This window comes from Pyrgilauda ruficollis, unplaced genomic scaffold (genome assembly GCF_017590135.1).
Source record: "Pyrgilauda ruficollis isolate IOZ18807 unplaced genomic scaffold, ASM1759013v1 scaffold85, whole genome shotgun sequence".
Classification (NCBI taxonomy): domain Eukaryota; kingdom Metazoa; phylum Chordata; class Aves; order Passeriformes; family Passeridae; genus Pyrgilauda; species Pyrgilauda ruficollis.
This window is the reverse complement of record NW_024530488.1, coordinates 3,335,973-3,359,789: the sequence shown is the minus strand read 5'-3', so window position 1 is coordinate 3,359,789 and position 23,817 is coordinate 3,335,973. Positions and strand designations below refer to the sequence as shown.

General features: G+C 48.5%; 2 protein-coding genes across 5 annotated transcripts; both read left to right on the top strand.

Moving 5' to 3' along the window:
- Window positions 1–6,629: 6,629 nt before the first annotated feature.
- On the top strand, window positions 6,630–12,300 carry LOC121364522 (collagen alpha-1(I) chain-like). The gene is made up of 3 exons (XM_041487877.1): window positions 6,630–6,711; window positions 11,136–11,381; window positions 11,492–12,300. The coding sequence occupies exons 1-3, from the start codon at window positions 6,630–6,632 to the stop codon at window positions 12,298–12,300; spliced, it is 1,137 nt and encodes a 378-aa protein (XP_041343811.1).
- MID1IP1 (MID1 interacting protein 1) lies at window positions 11,192–13,885 on the top strand. Of its 4 annotated transcripts, none has more exons than XM_041487930.1 (2): window positions 11,192–11,343; window positions 12,725–13,885. In XM_041487930.1, the coding sequence occupies exon 2, from the start codon at window positions 12,809–12,811 to the stop codon at window positions 13,301–13,303; it is 495 nt and encodes a 164-aa protein (XP_041343864.1). In that variant the 5' UTR covers window positions 11,192–11,343; window positions 12,725–12,808; the 3' UTR covers window positions 13,304–13,885. The 4 variants fall into 4 exon arrangements, with proteins under 4 accessions (XP_041343864.1, XP_041343863.1, XP_041343865.1 ...); XM_041487929.1 differs by having other exon boundaries at window positions 12,719–13,885; XM_041487931.1 differs by having other exon boundaries at window positions 11,196–11,342; window positions 12,715–13,885.
- The last annotated feature ends 9,932 nt before the right edge of the window (window positions 13,886–23,817 follow it).

Here is a 23,817-nt window from a genome sequence, read left to right as displayed (position 1 = left end):
GGAGATCCCAATGACACGAAATATCCACTTTTAGGTGACTACAAATCAGGGAGAGAAGGGTTTTCCCTGCTCACAGGCAGCTCATGTGGCCACCAGTGATTCATTCCCTTCCCACTGCTATCGACCTCACTGAACACCCACCGCTTCTCCCAGTCACGGACACGCAGCCATTGCGGCACATGAAATATTGATGCGATTTAATGCTGAAAAAAAAAAAAAAAAAAAAAAACAACCAAAACCAACCCAAGCTGGATTCCGGTGATTGATACGGAGCCATTGCGGCACATGAAATATTGATGGGATTTAATGCTGAAAAAAAAAAAAAAAAAAAAAAAGCCAACAAAACCAACCCAAGCTGGATTCCGGTAATTCCAGCTGGGCCGTAAAGCCGGGTTTCCATGCGACGCCGGGCTCTTGCAATCCGGACGCGCGGCGCTAGATGGCAAAGCCGCGCCAGGTTTGGCAGCGCAGCAGCCCCGCAGCGGGGCCGGGGGTCCGGTCCGGTCCCGGGGGTCCGGTCCGGTCTGGGGCCGTGGGTCCGGTCCGGTCCCGGGGGTCCGGTCCCGGGGGTCCAGTCCCGTGGGTCCGGTCCGGGGCCGTGGGTCAGGTCGGGTCCCGCGGGCACCTGGCGGAGGAGGGGCTGCTCATCCCCCCTTGCCCTTCTGCGTGCCCTGCCCCTCTCCTTCAAACCGCATCCAGCCGCAGAGATCGCGCCCTAAAGATCGGGTGCAGCTCATAAACACGGGAAGTGAGGGACTAAGGATGCAGACCGGGCTGGTTTCCTTACTGCTCTTGCTGGCGTTAGTGGCTTGGCTGCAGCTGCTCTCGGGAGCTCGAGATCCCGAGCAGGACAAGCAGTCCTCGCTCCAAAAGAGATTACACGGCAAGTGAGTGGCAAAACTTGTCTCATCCCCTTGTTGAACAAAAAGAGATTTACATTTAATAGTCCCAAGTGGGAACACCTCTTCTTTCAATCTCATGTCAGTCTGTGCTTTGGGTGTTTAACTTTGTGAGGGAAGCTACCACATATGCACTTAAGGTGCGAAGTGATTTTATTCGGAGTCTGTTCTCCCTTTTCCCTTGTGTGCAGATAATACCTATTTATGCTAAAAGGAGTTACAGAGGGAAAGACGGAATCCTCAGGATCCAGTTTTGGATCAAATAACAAAAACTTTTTAGATCTAAGTTAAAAAAAAAAAAATCTCTAGGCAGGCCAGTAAATCCCTCTCTATTTTTTGTAAGGGAGTGTCATGGTTTAATTACTCTCTTAACAGGGGGTTAAGGTCATGTCAATAAACTCATCCTCACAACTGCAACACCACAAATTATACCATTTAAGGGTTACCTCTATTCTCCCACCATATTTACCTGTTAGACTCCAAGGATCAACTTAAGTTGGAGATTGCAACATTTACAGTTTCATCAGAGGGGATATCCAAACTTCTCTGTCCTTTCAATGCTTGTGAACACAGGACTGATGGCAGGAATGTTCCTCCTCTCCCGACAGCTGCAGGAGAGTGCATAAGGCTCTGGATGCTAATGGTCATGATGCCACCCTGTTGGAGGTGTCTTATGCATGGTACCCTCCTTGGGAGCAGCTGAGCCCATGCTGCTGCAACATGATGTTCAAAACAGAGCTTTCACTCAGAAAGCTTTGAGCTTTGTCTCTCCCTTTAATTTTTCTCCCCATCCTTGCAATATTCAGTCCTTCCCCCTCTCCTTTGCCTTCTGTGAGCTGCTGGTGGCAGTCCCAAAATGAGCTAGGCATCTCAGAATACTCTTCTTTAAATGACACTGCTCTACCAAGTCCCAAACTTTGCACTTGGGGATAAAAGGGCAGCAGTGACCCTAAGCGGGCAGTGCACACACACTGACAGAAGGGCATCTGCTCTTCAGGGCTGACAGAGGTCAAGATACTTGCCAAGTCTAGATTATTTCTACCTTCAGGACAGGACAAGACTAACATGAAAAAAATCCTGTTTTCTGCTAGTGTGGGCTTTTAGAAAGGTGTATCATGCTTGTCTTTGGCTATTTAAATAACACTGCTTCACTCTGTATAAACCAACTTACAACATGAATGAAAAAAAAGCTATGGATCGTGAAGCAAGTGGGAATGGATAATCAATTTTTATCACTAATATTGTGGGTATGACCAATAACTCTGAATGAGTTATGGAAGTCTTTGCTCTGAGCAGATGTGTCTCCTTTCAAAGCAGTCTCTTTCTGGCACAGCCGTAATAACAGAAAAAGTGTTGATTTAAACATATTAAAACTAAATAAACATGTATTTTGATTGTCCAATATATTTCTTCTTAAAATGTAGGAATATGAAATTCTCAGAGGTGGGCTGGCTGGGGGAGGGACAACAACAATGGATTACAAAAGCTTTCAGCTTTACAGACATGGGTTCAAATCAAGCTTAAGTAAGTGACAGGCAAAATGGGGCTATTGATTTCCTTCTAGTTCCATTTGGCTACAGCAAAAAACTGGGCACAACAGTGTCTTAACACTGAAAGGGATGGCATCAGCCAAAAGATAAAGCTTCTGCGGGAGAACATTTGTGGTGTTATTTGTAGCAATTGAGATTACTGGACCAGCAGAGATTACTAGAGCTGAAAGACATCAGAGAGGAAACTCACATCCCCCCCATTTTGGGAGGTGTGCTTGCTTCCTAAGTTTGGCTGTGCTTTCTGGCAACCTTGTGTCCAAAGCCCCCTGCCAGTTACATGGTGGAGCAGACATGATCCATGTGCGCAGGTCAGGCTGGGAACCATGTTTTCCTTGCAACAGGCCTGTCAAAGAAAAAGATTCACACTGAGTCAAAAATCCTCTGCTGGTCAGGAGCCAACCTGCCAGGCAAGTGATAAGGTCTGCTGATTTTGTTTCCTACCCATGCACTCACGCTGCAAGAAAGCCCCAACAGGTCCTTGAAGCAAATGCGGTGGCCGAGGCTGTGTCTTCTTGCAGGTGACAACACACAAGGAGCCAGACCTTGCCTTGACTGAGAGGAGTCACGAGCACAGCTGTAGCTGGGCTGGACTCACAGCTCCATCAGGACCCTGCACCATCAGGCCTTAGGGATCCTTCTTCATCCTGCCCAGCAGGCACCACCAGGACCTGGTCTTTAAACATTTTGATGCTCTTAGGGTGTGTAAGTCAGGTCCAAGGGGCCCAGGAATGAGCACAGGAAGCTCTGTGTAAAGCCTGGTCTGCACTCTGGCTGATTAACACCTGAATGTCTGGCCCAAGGTGACTGACTCAGGACCATTGAAAGAGCCAGGGCTAAAATGCAGGAGTTTCTTGTTCCTATATTGCTCTTCTACCTTTCTGAATTAGGTGCACCTCTCCTGCTGCTATTTAAAGACACAGCAAGGCTCAGTTGAAGGTAATGTGGCTGCCCTCTCCATTTCCTTACATCAGGGGATTTGTGTCAGAAGTTCAGCATTGCCAAATGTCATTTTGAATGATTTTGTAGTTCTAGGTCAATAAATGCTTACCATCATAGGGGAACTGAACCATTAATTACTCCAGTGGCTACAGTGCATCTTTTTTTTAGCCACGTACATAGAATGTCCAGTTCAGGGTGATTCTCAATAGCCCTACATTTTCTGATTCACATTTTAAATTAAATACAATTTTCTTGCTTTTGTTTCTAAATGAGCATTCTCTGTCATTATATCTCAAGGGCCACCAAGACAAGAACATCTCAAGACCTCATGACTGCAAAGCTCCACTCTTGCTGCAGAGAAGAAAATATCACAGAATAGCGCAATAGAAGGGCAGAGAGCAAGAACATTCTCTCCATGCTTTTTTTGCTGTTGTTGTTAAATTAAAGGAACAAACATCATATTAATTCAAAGTCTTTTTGTAGTGACCTCTGTTCAACATTATCTGAAGATTATGTTCATTTCTTACTTAGTGAGGCTCCACTTCAGAGGAGGAATGGAGTGAAAACCCCTCCCAACCCAGGGAGAGCCAGGATGAGAATAAAATATTTGCTGGTGATCCTATCTCCAGTGTAGTAGGGAGCAGTAGTATGTGGTATGCACCTTCCCACACATGTAACAAGGGTGGATTCACAATCTTCTGAAAATTATTTAAAACACATCAATATTATGTTTTATACTCATATATTGTTTCCTTGAAGCAGTAGAAGACAAATGCCCAGTGATGGCAGAGATCCCTTTTGGTGCCTCAGACTGCTGAACACTGTATGTTTCCCCTCTCAACCCTCCATTTCCTCCAGTTTGAGGCAAGGAACACAGTTTATAATTTTTTTGACTTTCCTAGGTGCAAGCCAGGCACAAGGGCTATGATTTACTGTCCAGAGGTGCCCTTTCTCTTGGAAGCTGAGGAGCAGCCAGCTTTTGTTGGGAATCCTGCTCAGCCCTTCACCCCACAGCAGGGATGGGAAGCGTGGCAGCTCCTCTGCCCATTCCCATTCCTTCCTGCAGGCACCACGTTATATATCCCTCACAAGCCTGACCACAGCTTTCAGAAACATCCAATAAATCAACAGTTAAAAGGGAAGAGTAGACATGGGGAGCAGGTGCTTATTATGTGTGCATCTCTGGAGAAGAATAACCCACAGTGTATTTCCATGCCCATTTGAAATGGAATACGACCATGACCCTGCAAGTGGCTCTGCTTGAATTGTTCCTGGCATGATGCTTTACTCCTAATATTTTCATTGTCTGCCTCCATCAGTTTTACCTCCCACTGTAGCATTAATTTTGTATGTGAATATGGAGGCTGTGCTTTAAATAATACAGCATATGCTTTTTATTTGCCATGTAGAATAATATTTTTTGGCTGATTTATGTTCCACCTGGACAAAATTATTTTTTATGAAGGGTTTATTTCATTTGTTCCCACATCCCCAAATAGAGGGGGGAGGGGGAGGGAAGGAAGAGAAGTCTTGTAAACCACCAATAATGATGGACACAAAAATCTGCTTTGAAATACAAATTTACTGCAAAAACAGATTCTCTCTAGCCATGTAAATGAAAAAAATACTGTTGTAATAATTTTAAGGCTGCAAATGCACGTAACTACTGGAGAGAGTAACCTTCAGTCTCTTGTGTCATCCCTTACACAATGCTGGGAGTATGGAGAAATTTACTGACAGCTATAAGCTATTCCAGTAGAACAAAATTACACATATGGCCACAGCATGGATTTAATTTAGCTCTTTTTAGAACTTCATCAAAGCCAGGACAAAACCCTGTGGTCTTTTGGTTTAGAGATTTGCCCCAGAACTTCATAGTTTATATACCTTATTTCCAGTTTTCACAAGGACTGTGGAAAAATATGTTACTTGCCATTGAAACAAATTTGTTTCAAGCAGATAATCTGAGTCTCAATTAAAAAATAATATATGATGCACCTTGTGTTTTACGACCCTGAACAACTGGCAGTATTTTTATGTTAATCTATCACCTACATAAATATGCACTATAAATAGATATATATTTTCTTAAAAAAAAAAAAAAAAAAAAAAAAAAAAATTTACATGCAGTCCTTAGCACAACTTTGTTCTGATTTTGACTTCCAGCTTTTGGTGCTTTTTGTAGAGTAACTAAATATTAATCCTACAAATTCATAATAGTCATAGCATCCGGGAAGCTCTGGCACTATTTTTGGTTCTAATAGTCCTCTTTAGCCACACAGCATCCTCCAGCCAAAACCACACTATAATAGGAGTGCTTATAATAAGGACACATAACGCCTCCATGTCAGCTCTGAACTACAGAGCCAGGAAAAGTAGGATATTCTTTCAGAGCAGCTTCTCTCTTAATACTGAATGCAAGATGAAGAGATAGGACTTTCACAGGGAAATACTGCTGCTTCTAGTCCCACCCTCTAAGTCCCCATCAGACGGCAGAAATCCAATCTGGTGTCTTCCCCTCGGCATTTTCTGGCAGCAAGCAGATTTGTTCCTAGGCAGGCCCGCTCCTTCCCACACAGAGCTCTCCTCCAGCCCCTCATCCTGCCATGTCCCCAATTCTGGCTCCACCAGAAAGCTTCAGTGACAGTGGCCACCTTTGTTCTGCTTCTTCTCGTGAAGAATCCGCGCAGCAAGCGAGATGCTGGAAATCAGTGACTTCTTTACAACGAGGAATTACCATTTATAGGACTGCAAGAACGCGTATTGTATTTGTTTCACCACCTGGACAGCTGCGGGCCTTTCAAACAAAAGCAGAGCTGCCGTTTTTCCTCCGGCCCGGCGGGATGGAGGGGCAGCTCCCGCGGGAGCGGGCGGGAAGGGCGGCAATCCCAGGGAAGTGCAGTAGATGGAGCCGGAGAGGCGCGGCAGAGCCCGGGCGTCACCTGAGGATACCTGCGAGATCTCCCCCTCAGCTACAGCGGGTTGGAAAATGTGCAATTTAGATTTATCAGTTCAGGAGGGAGATTCAGATAAAAACAGTTGAGCTGCTGAGATTATTAAATGCAGAGCCCCATGCTGAGACGATGCTCGCCTGATGAAGGGGAAATAGGGCACCGGCACCCGCTCAGCTGCACCCAGGCAGTCACACGGGAGCGAGGTGATGGAAGGAAGGGAACCCCAGGGACAGAGACCTTCCTCCACCCAGGAACATCTTCTGGGACCTTGAGATGGCACCCCTAGGATGCCGCAGGAATGGCGCGGGTTTGGGTCAGAGCGGGAAGCAGATGGGTATTTCCTGCTGTCAGCCCCGGTGTATCAGCCCGGTAATGTCACAGAAAGGTGGTCTCGTGTATTTAATTTTATCAGGCGGAAGAACTCTGATATATGCTGCGCTCAGTTCAGCACTCCCGTGCAGATTTGCTCGGCACTTTAGCATGCGTGCTGCCTCGCTGACAGAGATTAAAGGCTCTCCTCAGAGCCCCAGGTATTACGCTCAAACGTATAAATCAGGGCTTAATATATAATATTTGTCCATAAAAATATATCACAGTGGCATTCGTTTGACTATCTGCATATTAAATACCATTACAGAAAAGTCCTGAGCTTATTGAGGATTACTTTGCTACACCAGTAAAGTCTCCTGCCATCCTAAACAGGTTTCTTCCTGCCAGAGCATGGCTGACAGGCAAAGAGGAAGGGGCAGATGTTGCTATCACTGTTCATGACCCCAGGCATGCCCCAGCCACGCAGAGCTGTGCCAGGAGCACACTCCCAGGCAATCCCTGGTCTCTGGATCGCCGGCACTGGCCAGGCAGGGCAGGGATCACAGTGGAGATGACACCGCAAACCTCCAAAGGAGAAAATTGCATGATGTATCACCACTCACGAGCACCCGCCAGAGAGCTGTTTAGAGTGAGATTACAGTCTCAGAGGAGACTCTCATGCCTCTTGGTCACAGGGTTACTAAGATGATGCAGTTGCAACTTGTATGCAGGAGGTAGGAGGGATTTAAGCGATGGCCAGAAAGAAAAGCTGGATCAAACCTCCACAAACCATGCTCAGATTAACCCAGATTCCTGAGTCCCCAGCTCTGAGGGACTTGAAATCAGCCAAATTGGATCCTTTCCCTTGAACAGAAGACAAAAACGGTGAGGGAGAGGATAAAAGTTTATACTTGGGCCACAAGTTTATGAGCAGCATTTTAGAATGAACAGAAACAAAGCTCCCCAAAATAGGAGTTTGTGCAGTACAGAGGTCTCAATCCTGCTCATGCCAGTTCCATATTAGCACAGCTATACGGATTTCTCTGCATTTGCTGCTGACTTACAGAGACACAAGGGAGAAAAAATCAGACCCAGTTGCAATCTTTTCCCCTTCATCCTCTTCATATTCAAGCTCTTTTTTTTTTTTCTTCTAAATTCCTATTATTAACACAGGAGGGAAAAAAAAAAAAAAAAAAAAGAATCCCTGGGATCCCTGGTGCATCCTTGGAGTGGCTGCAGCCTCATCATGGATGACTAGACAACCGCCACTGTGCCACATAATGAGGAGCACACATGCTGCACTGGGAGATACTAATGAGGGAGCTACAGCCCCCTTAGCCCTCTCCAGTAAATCCGTGTCTGCAAGCCATGTTTTATTTATCAGGCTTATTATGGCAGCACTAAGGAGCCATTTGAAAAGGGCTGCTGCTGTCCTGGGCACTGCACACTGCAGTGCCTGCTCAGACCAGCTTCCAGGGAAGATGAATGGGGCTGGCAAGAGATAGGGGAGAGGGATGCTATGCACACGCCGTGCAAACAGCCTGTGGCAGCATTTATCCCACCGGCTCCTTTAAGGAGGAAGAGGATTCAGCCTGTTTTGACCTCACAGCACTAGCTAGATGATCCCAGGCCCTGAAAATACAGGGTAACTGGCAAACAGACTGAAGCTGTGCATGTAATGATTTCCAGGAAAGCTGAGGAAGCAAGGATTTGACAGACCTGGAGAGACCCGGGTGCAAACTGAAGCCAGGCAACTCAGAGGGGCTCCACAGGAGCTCAGCTGCCTGAGACAGCTGCCTACCTGCCCAGCACTGCTCCCTGATCCCACTGCCAGCAGATCTCCTGCTGGATCCCACACTTTTCACCAGGCACTGCTGCTCTGTGCCAGGATGTGAGAATGCAGAGCTCTCGTGGTGTTCCTGGCAGTGTGTGGTCTCATGCAGATCTGTGTGTGTGCCAGAGGGAAAGGGGATTTACCATCACCGCTGCCTCCTCCAAACATCCTCCTGACGCCGCTGCACATCCTCAAGGAGGCTTCTGTGCACTTGGGAGAATCACTCCACTTGCAGAGGATCAACAGAGAGAGGAGTAAAAGGCAGCTAAGTTAAAGGCAGGAGAGAGATGAGTAAATCTTTGCAAAACTTACACTACAGGTCTCAGCAGGGCTCAGACAAATTGGTCTGCATTCCTTTAATATATTAGATTTCTACTTACCCTGTTCATTAGCATGTTAAGCTACAAGGGCTGATTATATGAACCTCATGGAGAGGCATCAATTAAGATGATAAATTTACATACATTCCTTCTGGATGAGAAATGACGGGTTTCCCCGGTTCAGTGTTTGGTACAACTGGACTCGCTTCCAGAAAGAGAAAGTGTTAAATGAGTGCATCTGTACTGCTCCCCGAAATGATGGGAGCAGTTCACAAGTTTGAGCAAAAATGTATGTCAAATAGGAATAGAAGGAAACAACTCGCAGTTTCCAAGGCTGAACTCTAATCTGCCATGTCACATTGACAACAGATTATGAGAGGAAGTGAAATTCCCAAGAGATGTTGCCCTTACAAGGCTGGCCCAAATGGCGCTCCCAGCCTGAAGAATGCAACATTAAATATTTGCACATATTTATCACTTCTTGCCCGCACAAGATCTCATCTTATTTTGCAAACACTCTGCAGCAGAACAACTTCATAGCCACCAAAGTGTAGCCATTTCTGGTCTGCAGCGTGCCAGTGGCACCTCTTCTGTGCCAGCACGTGTCTTGGGAAAACTGTGAACAAAGACGGTTTGTCATCCTGTTGCCACTGAACAGAGAAATTAGATAGGCCTTGCAAATGGTATGAAAACCCACTCGAGCTGACAGAATCATCTGTCTTTACTTGAAAAACATTGCACAGCTGCTAATGCTGCCAGAGGAGACAGGCCAGTAGCAGTTCTGCTCCTATAGCCAACCTTTGTAGCACGAACCTCAGTGTTCCTGGGGCTAAGGACTGGTTTGCAGCTAAGTCAAACAGTTAATGCCATTAATAGCTCAGAAACAGGCACAGCTACATAGTAACAGCTATAGCTCATCCCTGATCTTCTTCAGGAAGAAGAAAGGAAGAAGGTCTTTGTCCACAAAGGGCTGAACCCCACGAGCCCTCGTTGATTTCAGGGAAAATGAAAGGTTTTTAGCTAATATAGTAACTTTTATGTGACTCCTGCTTTCCTAGTGGAACCAAGTTTATTTGGGCAGAAAGGTGTTTTCACTCACACTGCTGGGCTTGTACGTCAGGAGTGCTCCACCCAGCTGAGGTGCTGGATAAAGACTGCTGTTGCATGTTGCCTCATGCAGGACTGTGCTGGGCAAAGGTGCACATTTACACTTTCTTGAACTGCCAGATAGCAAACATGCAAACTTCCTCATTGCTCGGGACACGATAAGGGGTTCCATCTGATTCCCTTCCAGGGCCTGCATGGCCACGATAACCAGATCATTCTGAAGAGGACACATTTCAAACAAATGCCACTTGCATACAGGTATTTTTTCCCTAAATGGGGTCATCTTTTCCTCAAGAGGAGTGGAAAAAGTGCCATTTCTTTTCCTCTCATGTGCACATGACAATTACATACCACTGGAGTAAGGAATATGTGCTCCTTTATTTTGTTTGAACCAAAGAGCAATCAAACCTACCCAGGCTTGTGTTCATGATGCACATTATATGTACCAGGGACATTTATGTCACATATCAAAATCGATCAGAACATAAGGGAAAAAAAACCCAAATTTCCTTATGCTGTTAAGTTTGGCTTGACTATGATCTGTCTCAGCCTAACGGGTAAGACACATGCCTTACTAAAATAAGGAAACATTTACAGCTGAAAGCAGAATGTGTGGCTATACCTCTTGGGAAACAAATTTCCTGCTCAAGCCCTAATTTGTATAATACCATCACACTGAAGACTCACTTCCCCCCTTTGCAGGTCCAAGCTGGGTTGTTTCTGCCAACTCTTCTTCCTCCCCAGCCAGTATGTTGTAAGCCCAGGTAAACACTTCAGTTTTAATTTGTTCAAGTGTTTAATTGTTTTAATTTGGAAAGATGGACAATAAACCAATTCCCCTCATTTCCAAAGATTTACTGCTTTTTCCAATTTATTGAACATTCAGTGCAGGCTGTATTTCAATTAAAGGCAGCAAAACTGTTAATGGTCTATTAACGACACACTGCATCTACATAAAGATGCAAATATAAGTCGCGGCAAATTTTCTGGCCCGGTGAGATAATTCCTTCTCTTCCCCATAGTGAATTATCAGCGAACAACTCATAATTTTATACCAGCCCGTATCTCTGACTACTGCTCAACCGCAAGCATCTGCAGCGCACGAGCTGCCCGCGGTCCAATCCCGGGTTTGTCACCCAGGGGAGCGGTCTCCTGCCTTGGGGCCGGGACCACAGAGGCTGTGGGGAGCAGGGCGGGCAGCCGCAGGGTGCCGGGCCCCTCAGGCCGGGCAGCTCGTACGCGGATCCCGGCGGCGCGGCAGGCGCTGGCGGGAGGGGACGGGAAGGCGGGCTGGGGGAGGGAGGAGGGAGAGAGAGGGAGAGCAGCCTCTAACCCTGGCGCCTCCGCCACCGCCTCCCAGCAGGACTCTGATCGCGAGCAGCCGCCGAGCGCAGCCCGCGACGGAGGGCGGCCGGTGCCGCTAGCGCGGAGGCCCCCCCCACCCCCCAGCCCGCGCCGCTCCGCCCCACGTGACCCGCGGCGGGGCTCGCGGCCCACCCGCCTGTTACCATGGCGGGGGCGTGGGGGGGGCGCTCTTGTTTCCGATTGGCTGCTACCGGAGCTCGCTGATTGGCGGGAGGAGGACGGCGGCGCGCCGATTGGCTGGGCCCGGAGGTGAGGCTGTGGGGTGATGCCGGCCGCCCCGCGCAGCGCCGGGACACAGACAAAGGCTGCCCAAAGGCTGTCCGGAGGCTGCCCGGGCTCCCCCCGCGCCCCCGGGCTGGCGCGACGCGGGATGGCCGCGGGGGAGCCGCGGCTCTTGGCGCGCTGCTGGGAGGTGGCAACGCGAGCCCGGCCGGGCGCCCACAGACCCCGCGCCCTCCCCGCCCCGCCGCCCGCTCCAACTGGCGCTGGGGCACGCGGCGCGCGGAGGGGCGGAGCCGATGTCACGCTCGCCGCGCGCCCGGCAGCCAATGGGCGGGCCGGGAGAACGCGGGCAGCACGCGGGGCCCGCGTGTCCCGCGGCACGGGCTGTCAATCACCCGCCAGTCTGTCACTCGCCCCGCCCCGCCCGCCGCTCCCCCGCCCGGCGCTGTGAGAGCGGGCCCGCAGCGCCGCTCGGTCACGGTGCCCCTCACCGCCGCCCGTGCCCGGGCCGGCACCGGCGCCGGGGAGCGTTCTGCGGCCGCCGCTGCCTTGTCCCAGGCTTGGGGTGCGAGGGAGTCGCCGCCGCACTGGAACGGCTCCCCTGCGGCCTCAGCCCCGCAGTTTCTGCCGCCAGCCCCGAGCCCGCGCGGCCCGGCCCCCTCGGGATGCCCGCGGTGCGGGCTGCGCTCCCGGCGCCCTCCCCCGGTGGGGGGAGAGAGGCGGAGCCGGCGTGGCCGCCGCCCGCCGCCTTTATCTGGCGTGGCGGCGCGGGGGGTGGCACTGGGGAACACCTTGTTGTAAGATACGCGCTATAAATACGGCGCCGGGGATGGGAGTGCGGCCACGGGCGGCGGGGAACAGCTTCGAGCTACGGTGGGTGCCTTCCCCGCGGCACGGCGGCAAGGGACCGCTTGAATTTTAATTACCGGCGCGGTGCGGGGCTGCCATCCACTCGGCCGACCCCCACACCCGGTTCCCGGGAGGAGGTGTGGGGGAAGTTCTGCGTTTTGGCTAGTTTTGTGCGGAGGGGAGCGGCGGCAGCGAGCCCCGGCAGCTGCAGCAGGGCAGGCGGAGCAGCGGAGGGTGAGAGAAGGGACGGGGAGGGGAAGGCTGGAGGAAGGACACGGGGCTGCGGATAAAGGCGGCGGGGGAGGAGAAGGCGCTGGCGGGAGGGGACGGGAAGGCGGGCTGGGGGGGGGGGGGTGCCGCTAGCGCGGAGGAGGAGGAGGAGGAGGAAGAGGTCGCCGCCGGAGGAGCCCCGCGGTCCGGTCCGAGCCGCGTCGCTGAGCACGTCTGCCCGGCCGCCAGCATGATGCAGATCTGCGACTCGTACAGCCAGAAGTACTCCCTCTTCAACGCCATGAACCGCTTCATCGGCGCCGTCAACAACATGGACCAGACGGTGATGGTGCCGAGCCTGCTGCGCGACGTGCCGCTGCTGCTGGAGGAGCTGGACGCGGCGGGCGCCGTGTGCCCGCCCCGGGATGCTGCCCTGCCGCCCGGCGACCCCGGCGCCTACTTCTCCCGCAGGGACATGTACAGCCACTACATGCTGCTCAAGTCCATCCGCAACGACATCGAGTGGGGCGTGGTGCAGCCGCCGGCGGGCGAGGAGGCCGCCCGCAAGAAGGACAAGCTGGGCGGCGGGCCCGCCGAGGAGGGCGAGGGGGAGGAGGACCTGGAGCAGCAGTTCCATTACCACCTCAGCGGACTCCACTCGGTCCTCTCCAAGCTCACCCGCAAGGCCAACGTCCTCACCAACAGATACAAGCAGGAGATCGGCGTCAGCAGCTGGGGGCAGTGAGCGCCGGGGGGAGCGGGGAAGGGGCTCCGACCCGGCGGGAGCGGCGCGTCCCCGCCCGGCGCCGCCGCTGCTGCGGTGGCCGAGGGCAGCGCCCCGGGCCGGGCTTCCCTGCGCGCTCCCGAGACTGCAGCAGGTTTTCTACCAACGCACAAGAGAGAGAAAGAAATGTAAATTAATCAATACTAGTTTATTAATTATTTTGACCCCCTCCGTGTTTTTTTCGTTGTACGGTCCGGGGCGAGCAGTCGCTGTGCCCGCCCCGGCAGGGAGGCTGAGCCCGTGTGGGTACGAGGTGGTGGCATTGCTGGCTGATAAGGAGGCTCCACTCAAGCCGATGAACATAACGAAACTGGCACAAAATTGCTTCTGTCACCTCGGAGGGAACCCAGTGAGCTAAGGAACATCCCTCTGTTGTGGGAGAGATGGCGGGTCCCATGGTTGTACATGTACTGGAGTTTATTTAAAACTTTTTTACTCAGATGTAGAGTATATTCTAAAATAAATGCAAATGTATTAACTAAGAGTGACCTAAACTTTTGGTATGATTTATCTTTCTTTAATTAAATGATATTTTTAACATCTGGAATTCTTCTGTTTTTCTTCTATGTTACATTCAGTGTTGCCTTACTAGATACCGAAATCTGTTTGTGCAAGAGAGGGGGTTTTGTGGCTTTGCTTTTTTTTCCATCAAAGCAATTAGGCAGTGATGGTAACTTGGCATATCTAAAATGTTTGAATCACCATATTAAACTTAACCATACATGGCCTGAATTTTAGTAAGCTGTTCTGAGCTGCACAGTGCAGTTGCTCTGTGTGAGTGTTGGCTTGAAGGTCGTGCCTCTTTAACAAAATCTGAGAAGATCGAGTCATGGTTACTCTGCAGGCAGCGATTCATGGAAGTTGGAGCAAAGCCTAGGAATGACTCTTGCTTTTTTCGGGAAGTATCTTAATGTACTGTGGGGAGCTCTTTTCTGTCCCTCAGAATAGATCTGGCAGACTTGCCTCCCAGGTCTCCTGCATTTCTTTCCTCTAATCCTCCTTAGATACCAGGAGTTAATCGGTTTTATGTTATCCAGATTGTATTGATTTTTTTCTCTCTACTTTTTTCCATTTTGTGAGGTAAAGTACCTCAGAATTGGGTGTCTATATTGTGTTCGAACATTAAGTTCAGATATTAAAGCGCACTTGCTGGTTGTGATACAATATATAACAGAATAAATGTTTGATAAATATGTAAGTCCTTACATCATGTAAGTTTTCTTCTCAGGCACTGAAATGCCAAGTTTGTAGGCATACTGAGATTTCACTTTGTATTACTGGCATCAAATTTAGAGCTTGTTTGGTGGTGTTGGTTTGGAGTTTTTCTTCTTCTAAAAATAGAAGAATTTTTCTCTCAACTTTAAGGATATTTTTGTTTGAATTCAGATATTCCTTAGCACTTTATTTTTCAGCCCAACTGTTAGGACGTTGTAAAGCATGAGCACTCCAGACATGGTACTAGTTGGCAGATGTTTGTGTAAATTAAAACACTCGGCCTAAATCTATGTTTAAAAATATATATTTTGGAAGGATTTTCCCTTCTGGGGTAAAGAACAGCTTTGTAAGGCTGGATGATTTTTACTTTGGTGATGCTTGTTCTTTTTGTAATGTTTTTAACTCCTCTTCCCCTCCCCTCTTGGGAAGATGCCAGGAAAAAAGTCAGGAACAAGGCGAGGGATTACCCTGGTTTCCTAACATGTCAGCTTGCCAGTCTTTCTGCAGTCAAACTAATGCAGTGTGAAAGGTGCAGTGCCCTGTGCTGGATGCTGAAGTTCTGTTCTGAAGACAAGGCTGAGAGGGAGAACCTGTTCTGCCCGTGTGTCTCCCTTCTGGCCCTGCACTCCATCGGCTGGAAACCACAGGCGAAACCTCAGACAAAAGCAGCTCACACAGTTTCACCCGTGTGCCTTTTGATCTCCCAGGAACTTCTCCTGGTATGGGTTTAGACAATACTGTTTAAATGTTGCACAAGAGACAATGTGCTGCTGATTTAGACTATGAGTAATGTCAGAAAAATAGTGTTACATTAGCGCAGCACAGCCATGATTATGGACTCATTCCCTTTGCATCCTAAAGAAGAAGCACAGGAGAAAAGTTTCGGTGGAAGAGCAGCTGAAATCTTGTGCTATGGGGCAGCAAAAGTAGCATTTCCTTACTGGTAAAACTTGGGGTGACAGGGGGAGGAGGAGGATTCTGTGACTCAAGGATTTGCCTTGCCTCTGTCTGTGACTAAGCTGCAGTTGCTGAACTGCACGTGGCTCCCACGCGGGGCCCAGGCGCTGGGCTGGCAGCAGCCCTGATCATCCCAACTCAGCCGTGCAAAACCTGCTGAGAGTCACACCAGCTAGACACTCCTGCCACCTCCCACCTGGGAGCTGCTGTAGAGTTTCCCCTTCTCAAGGTCATGGGAGAGGATTGAGGCTCTTGGGATCAAGAAAGTGATATCTTAATGCAGGGGGAAGACAGCAGGAGATAAAACCAGGGATGACTTTGCTGCTGGCTGTTGTGTAAAACAACTTGGCCTAAAAAGTAGGGTGGTCAGGCAATTATGTAAATGCTGACTCCTGGCATTGCAGTAGGCAAAGATGAGATTGCAGAGTGTTAATGCAGATTTTGTGTGTTAGGTGCTGAATTGGGGAAAATTTCCATCAGCAGCACTATATAAAACAATTAGGTTTATTATTAAGGAGTTAAGTTTTCTCTTGAAGGACTGGATCACTTTGTCTCCCTATAGTCCTAAGTCTCTCTAAGTCTCTATAATTGTATACAGAGTTCAGCAAACCTTTAGGCTGCTCTGATAAAGTGATTCTTGTACTTGGGTTAATGACAAATGACATCAGTCTAATGTAAAAAGTATCTTTATGATCTCAAATACTTTGGGAAGTGACTTAATTTCTTAGCCACACGCAGTCAAAAAGACAACTTGCCAAACTACCCCAGCCATGCTCAAAACGGGATATGCACTGTGAGAAGCAGTTGTCATTTTTAGCTCACTTAAGTGAAATAGACTCCACATAGAGTAAGGCAGACATTAGAAGAGCAGTAAATAATGAGATTCAGAGCTGTTTGCACTAACAAATTGATTACAGCAGAAGTTATCTTACAGCCAAGGAGCCTCAAGGACATTGCTCATGGCATGCATCGGTTTATATATAAAAGTGCAGTATCTGTCATTGTAGCTCATGAGTCAACTCTTGTTTTTGTGTATACAAAAGAAGGACAAATGAGGGGAAAGCCATGCTTTTCTCTCTCTCTCTTTCTCTCCATAAAAATAAAGGGGAGGGTGTGAGTTCCATGGGAAGAACAAGAATCATGAGCTGGTCAGTGCTTGGTGGAAGCAGATCAAGCTGAGTCAGGCTAGGCTGTCACCTTCCTTCCTTCCCTCTGAAAGCTCTTCCTTGCAGAGGGTTCTAACTAGATCAAGATATTCGTGTTTTGTGGTTTGTGTCCTCCCCCTCTGCACAGGCTCTTGCACCAAGACAACATGAGTCATCAGTAGACTGGCTTTGCTGAAAGAGGCACTGATGTTAGTGGTCAGAGGGAAGGTTGTGGTAGAATCTTATTATCATGTACTTAAGCTCTGCACCCTGTTCTACCACAAAAAAAAAACTAAAAAAGAAAGAAATAGAAAGTATCTCCTTTCTATGCCTTTGGATTCGGTACAGAGCTAATCTCTCTGCAGAAAAGTCTGCAGTAATTTTCCTTCACTGACTTATTTTCCTGAAATCTTGAGTATGGGAGGGGATTGAGTGGAGGTATTGCTATTTATTATTCATACCTTTAAACTTTTAATGTTTTTGTTATTTATATCTAGGTAACAGTGTGTTAGGTACCGTATTTCAAAGAGCTCAAAGATCATAAAAACAGAATTGGAGAGAAAGAGGTGTAGTTCCAACCCCCTTGCCATGGGCAGAGATACCTTCTGCTAGCTCAGGTTGCTGAATGCCCATCCACTCTGGCCCTGAGCAGGGATGGGACATCCCCAGCTTCGCTGGGCAACCTGTGCCAGTGCCTTGCCATGCTCACAGTAAAAACTTCTTCCTGATATCTAATCCAAACCTATTTTCTTTCAGTTTGAACCCATTTCCCCCTATCTGTACATGCTCATGTCAAAAGTCCCTCTCCAGCTTTCTTGTAGCCCTCTTTAGGTTCCAGAAGGCTGCTCTAAGGTCTCCCTGGAGCCTTCCCTTCTGCAGGCTGAACAATCCCAATCCTCTCAGCCTGTTTTTTTAGGAGAGGTGCTCCAGCCCCTCTGATCATCTTTGTGGTCTCCTCTGCACTCACTCCAGCAGGTCCACATCCTTCCTGTGCTGGGACCCCAGAGCTGGATGCAGCACTGCAGGAGGGGTCCCGTGAGAGCAGAGTAGCAGGGCAGAATCACCTCCCATAACCTGCACCTTGGGATGCAGCCAGGACACATTTGGCTCTCTGGGCTGTGAGCACAAATTGCTGGATCACGTCAAGCTTTTCATCAAACAACATCCTCAAGCTGTTTTCCTCAGGGCTGCTCTCAACCCATTCTCCATGCAGCCTGTGTCTGTCTGTGCTTGGGACTGCCCTGACCCACTTGCAGCACCTTGTGCTTGACCTTTTTGAAATTCACAGGGCTCACACAGGTCCACCTCTCAACCTGTCCAGGTCCTCTGCATGGCATCCCTGCCCTCCAGCATGTGGACCACACCACACAGCCTGGGAGTGCCTCAGTCCCACTGTCCCTGTCACCAACAAGGATGTTGAACAGCGCTGGTCCCAGTACTGACACACGAGGAGCTCCTTTGGTCACTGCTCTGCGCTTGACCACAACTCTATGAGTGCAACCAGCCAATTTCTTATCCATGGAGTTGCCCACCCATCAAACCCATGTCTCTCCAGTTTAGAGACAAGGATGTTGTGTGTCAAATGCTTTGCACAATTTCCTGCACACGTCAGTTGCTTCCAAAGATCTTAAGTGATAGTACACACAGGGGAAATGGAAGGGCACAATGGGTTATAGCCTGCCACAAAATCTGAGGGAAGTGCAATCAAGGTGAGCATTACAAAAGCATTTCCAGCTTTGCATGAATTTTTCTGTTATTTGTCATTGTCACCCCTAAACAAGCAGAAATACCCGAATGTGTTAGTTCTAATGTTGCAATTTTTTTTTTCCCCCAGACCACAGACTTGCATGACAAGTTTAGGTCAAAATTAGTTGTAAGGAATGAAGCTATAAATGCCTTTCCAAAAAGAAATTTGTAAATAGAAGTGCAGTAATTGTATATCTTTTTGTAGGCCAACTGCCAGAATGAGCACTCTTTGTAAAAAGTAACATTCCTTCCCTGTTCAAATATCCTTATTTGGCCCGGAGTGATAGAATGAGGAAAACACCTTCCAGTTTTTGTGCTTTTGAATTTTGTCCTGAAGGAATGGCACAGTAGAAGCTTAGAGAACTTACAGAGAAATCAGGTGCCTCTGTGTTAAACCACAAAACAGTGAATGAGCTTGCCCCATATTTGTAAGGTCTGTCATAGTATCAGTTGTATCTTTTTATCATGTATATCTACATATATCTGATTCTAAAGTGATTCTTTTTGTTCTGGCCTGTTATATCTTAGCAACTTTGGGGTGCAAACAGCAGGGTCAATATCCCACAGGCCCAGGCACTTTGGACACTTTAGCTGAGCCTTTTGAAGCGCATCTCACTTTCCCATCTGAATTTGAACTGAGAAGATGTGCAGAGTGCCTGAAGCCATGACGCAGACCACAGCACAGGAGCATGGCAGCCTCCTTGCTTTGAGATTGCTTTTTGGTCACTGGTTTATGTGCTGGAGCAGGGAGATATGCAAGGTGAACCATTCCTTCAGGTCATACATTGTTTGGAAGGGAGAATGGGGCAATGGGGTGTTTTCTCACCATGTGACCAATATGTGTCCTTTCCAACTCCTTTTCCCCTCTCTCTGAGAATTTTCCTCTCTGAAATTCCTAGTAAACCAAGATAGTTTTGTCACCCAGACAGCTCTCAGTTTTGAACTGAACTGCAATTACTAATAACAGGAGTATTAAGTGATTTCATGATATTTTATTGTCTGAATTGTATAATTAAACCTGGCTTCTTTTATTAGCGTGCTATTTTTCATGTGGAGGCACTTTTCTTTTTAAAATGTTTCAGTGGTGATGGCTGATCACCAATCCATACTTTGAGAAATATCAATGTCTAAATAGCTCTTTTGAAGGCAGAGCCAACAATGCAGAAAGCTGGTTTCTGTTGCTAATGTGTGCAGTGCTCATCTTTCAACGTGCCCTAATAATTGGCATTCCTATTAACTGTAGCATCACACACTGAGAGAAAAACACACCCTGTAGTGAGCCTGAACAGACAAGGAAAAGCAGGGGAGCTGGCACATCATGGCCTTGGCATTTCTGATACTGCCTTTTGTGTTCAAGTTCAGTGTAACGAAAAAAAAATGCCTCATTTAAAGAAGTTGAGAAGTCTGGTTATAATGAAACAGGCAGTAGGTTTCTTTCAGTTTTCACTGGTATTTGGCAAAGACTAAAATAATTCCTCATCCAGGTGAATACAGTCATGAAAGCCTTAATTTCAACAACCAAACACAATCACTATTTTTGAAGGTCTTTTTATTTATTTTGAGACCCAGCAGTGACTATTTCTTGACTGGTTTAAGCTCAGGCAGTGCCAGGAGGGCTGGTCCTGTTCCATCCCCTGACTCCCATCCCAAACCCGTGAACCCTCCAGTTCTGCTGTGCTGGCACCAGCACTCATGCAGCCATGGAGTTACCAGACTTAGGGAGCTGATGCAGATCAAAATTAGTAGAGGAGAGAAGCTTTCAGCTGTACTAATTCCCTCATTCAGCAGAAGGTGTAGCTGCATTAGCTGCGGGCTGCTGTTGGAGGGAGGGTTGGGAACACACTGCCAGAAGGCAGAGTCAGACCTCCCCTCTTGGCAGCCACTTCCAAGTAGAGTGGATTAAGCGTGTTGTGAAAGTGTCATCTGAGTCCCATCTTCCAAAGAGGTTTGTATGCTGATGAGTTTCAGTATCACTGAAACTGGGACTGCTCGGGGCTGAGATTGGTGGGCAGGACGAGCACTGATGTGCCACCTCTGCCAGGGCTGGATGAGCACTGATGTGCCACCTCTGCCGGGGCAGGACGAGCACTGATGTGCCACCTGTGCCAGGGCTGGATGAGCACAGATGTGCCACCTGTGCCAGGACTGGATGAGCACAGATGTGCCACCTGTGCCAGGCGCCGGCTCCTTGCTCCAGAGCCCATGGTCCCTAAGGAGGCAGAGCCAGCTCCCCACACCCTCCTGGCAGCTGGGACACTCAGCAGGGCGGCATGAACCACTGGGGACAAGCACTGAGGAGGCTGAGGTCACTTCTCATTCCTCTGGCTCTTGGCTGCCTCTGTCCCCTTGTGGTGGCCATGGCCAAGAAGAGATGGTCCCACACGGAGTTTAGGAGCTATGGCTCAGAAGAGATGGTCCCACACAGAGTTTAACAGCCATGGCCAAGAAGAGATGGTCCCACACGGAGTTTAACAGCCATGGCCAAGAAGAGATGGTCCCACATGGAGTTTAACAGCCATGGCCAAGAAGAGATGGTCCCACACGGAGTTAAGGAGGAGCCCCTCAGCTCTTTCAGAGCACAGCCAACAGCACTGCTGCCATCCTGCCTCCACTGGTGTCCCAGCTTCCCAGAGAACACCTATTCCATGGGACAATGACGCTGAGTACACCATGGCAGCAGTTTTGCTTGTTGTGAAAGGGTTTAATACTTTTGGATTGTGTGTGAGGGAAAGAGGAAGGGACAACAGGAGCCCTGGTGCATCTTGTACACAGGCAGTGACACATGCCAGGCCTTGGTGCAGGGATGGGAGCCCAGGACTTGCCCTCCCTGGGAGCACCCTGAGCACAAGGTCTCTCTTGCTCTCTAATTAAAGGATGCCATGCAAAGTAAGGCTGTGGCCAGAAGACTGAGAGTCAGGAGAGAAGGTTGCTCCTGAAGTGATTAAGCACACTTAAAGAAACCTCCAGATGTGAACTTGAAGCTACTTGGAGGATTGAAAATAAGGTTTCTGCTACCCCTCAAAGGTGCCAGTGGGTAAAAAGGCAGAATATTTTGTGGGGACTCCTTCTCAGCAGACATGCTGTGAGACCACTACCAAGCCTAAAACCATTTCTCGTGGGAGCTGTGGTTTAGTGGAGTGCAGATTTTGGCACAGTTCTCTCCTCTGGCTCACCTTGCCTTCTGCAGGAGGTAGGATCTGACTGCAGTACAGGAACAACCAGACTTCTTCTCTTGCCTCCACATCATTGTGAAAGGTAAAATTTTCCATTGCTGTTGCTGCAACCATCATGGATGAAGAGCAAAGGAAGGCAGCAAGGATTTTGCCTAATTCTCTCCGTTGGGTAGGTAGCTCTGCATGGCAATGACCTTCCCTTCCCTCCCTCTCCTCCCTATGGCACTGGAGCCTTGCCATGCCTTACGCTGACTCTCAGCTTCTGTTACTTCCCTACTCTTAGGGCAGCCACCTGGAAAACACAGGAGGTTGCAGGCAGGAGCCTGTACCACCAGGAAAGAGTAGGAAGAAATGCCTGTTGATTTTGCCCAAAGATGCTGCCTTCTTGAGAAGGAGAAGCAGAAATGAATCCACTGCAATGTGAACAAGAGTGCTAACCCACAGTGCTCCTCCAAGCCTCCTGCCCAGTTTCCTCCATACAGAAAGCAGAAGGAAGGGGAGGATGTTGTTCACCATGCCCCATCTGACCTGGGTCACCAGGATGAGGAAGATGTATTGGTGCCCACGGTGCTCTTTTGGTCTGCATGTGTGTAATGATTTACCCAGGCAATTCTGGAGAAGAGATTCCATCAGAAACATGGCTGAGGGCCCTGCCCCATGGCCTGAATCACACAGTCACACAGGGTGAGGATTTTGATGAGGTTGGTGGCAGTGGGGCACCAAGGATCTGCATCAAAGGCTGAGCTTTAGGGATCCACACCAAGTCCCTCTCCTCCTCCCTGACTCAGTGCTCAGGGGACATCTCCAGGAGCAGTGGGTGTCTCCATGAAAGTCAGCCTCAGGAGAGACTGGCTGTCAGACTCTGAAGCACTTGCTGCTTTTGACTGTGTGTTTTGGACAGAATCCCCTTCCATCTGCATTGATGCAGCTATTGTTTGTATACATGATTTTAAGAAGGGATTTCCCTTCCTTCCTTCCTTCTCCTTTTAATATCATGCAGCAGCAAGAAGCAGGGAAAAGAGACTGGCACCATATGACCAGCCAGCTGTCTGTGGACTGTCAGAGCATATTGAGGGAACACAATGTGACTACCTTGGGTGCTTGATCATTCAGTCTCTGCTGGCTAAGCTATACACTACCTTCCTTCCACCCAATTATCCTGAATGTCACTGGGTCAGTGCATGGTTTACAGGACACTGTTTTGCATTTTAAAAAAAAAGTCATCTGGTCCATGTCCAGGGCATGGTAAAATCCCCTTCCTAGGAAAGCAGCATGACTCATGCTGGCAGAGCATCTACTGCCAAGTCATCCTTTCTGTTGCACGGTGATGTCTTCCCTTTTCTAAATTGCCTTTAAAGGCAGGAGAGTGGGTCACCTCTGCTCCAGCTTCAAGGTAGCAAACACAAGTGTTTAGGAACAAGGATACCAAAGGATGTGAAGCAAAGCTAAGTATAGATGCATCACACTGACTAATGTTGGAGAGATGGTGAGTTGTCTTTGACCTCAGTCCTCCCAGTTTTCTCTGCAGAGGAAACACAAATGCATTTTAAAGACTTCTTCCATTATTTGTGAGTTTCATGGATGTATGAGGACATGTAAGTATCCTTCAGTTTCCACTAGAAAATCAAGGTGCTTTTACAGAGGGAAAGGAAAGCACCCTGAGGTGCACAGACAACAAAAGGCACGATCTGTCACTGATGCAGTGGAGCAGAGAAAGGCAGGTTTGGGGCACTAGGGAAAATATCATCTCTGCCACTTGAGGAATTTATCACATAAAGGCTTTTCTGAGGATGCCTCCTAAACTGTGCTCTCTGACACAGTCAGTCACCAGAACCATTAGGCACAAGTTCTTCAGGTGGAAGTCTGATGTGGGATGATTCCCCAAGGAATTGACCCAAAGAGAGGACATGTTACCTAAGGAAAGAGAGAAGAGTATTTTCATTATTAATCAGATGAAATTACTAATTTCTAGGAAGCCCCAGTTTCTCTGAATTGGCAGATTTGGGTTCCTCAATATACAGATGACAGTATTATACCCTGCACATTTTGCCAGCAGACATACTGCCTTATTTACTCAGGAGCATCATGTTTTACTTGACAGGTGGTAAAAAACATGGTCTGCTTTACTTCTCTTTAACATTCTAATTTTTAGGCTACTGAGCTATGCTCCTATGCCTTCACCTATTCAAGGAGGAGAGGTTCTCATAAAAATCATTAAAAATTATTATTTTTATTGATT

Coding starts and splice junctions, on each gene's coding strand:
- MID1IP1 (XM_041487930.1), top strand. CDS start 12,809: ATGATGCAGATCTGCGACTCGTACAGCCAGAAGTACTCCCTCTTCAAC.
- LOC121364522 (XM_041487877.1), top strand. CDS start 6,630: ATGCCGCAGGAATGGCGCGGGTTTGGGTCAGAGCGGGAAGCAGATGGG. Junction 6,712..11,135: donor AGCCCCGGTGTATCAGCCCG/GTAATGTCACAG, acceptor CGGGCCCCTCAG/GCCGGGCAGCTCGTACGCGG. Junction 11,382..11,491: donor CCCGCGCCGCTCCGCCCCAC/GTGACCCGCGGC, acceptor GATTGGCGGGAG/GAGGACGGCGGCGCGCCGAT.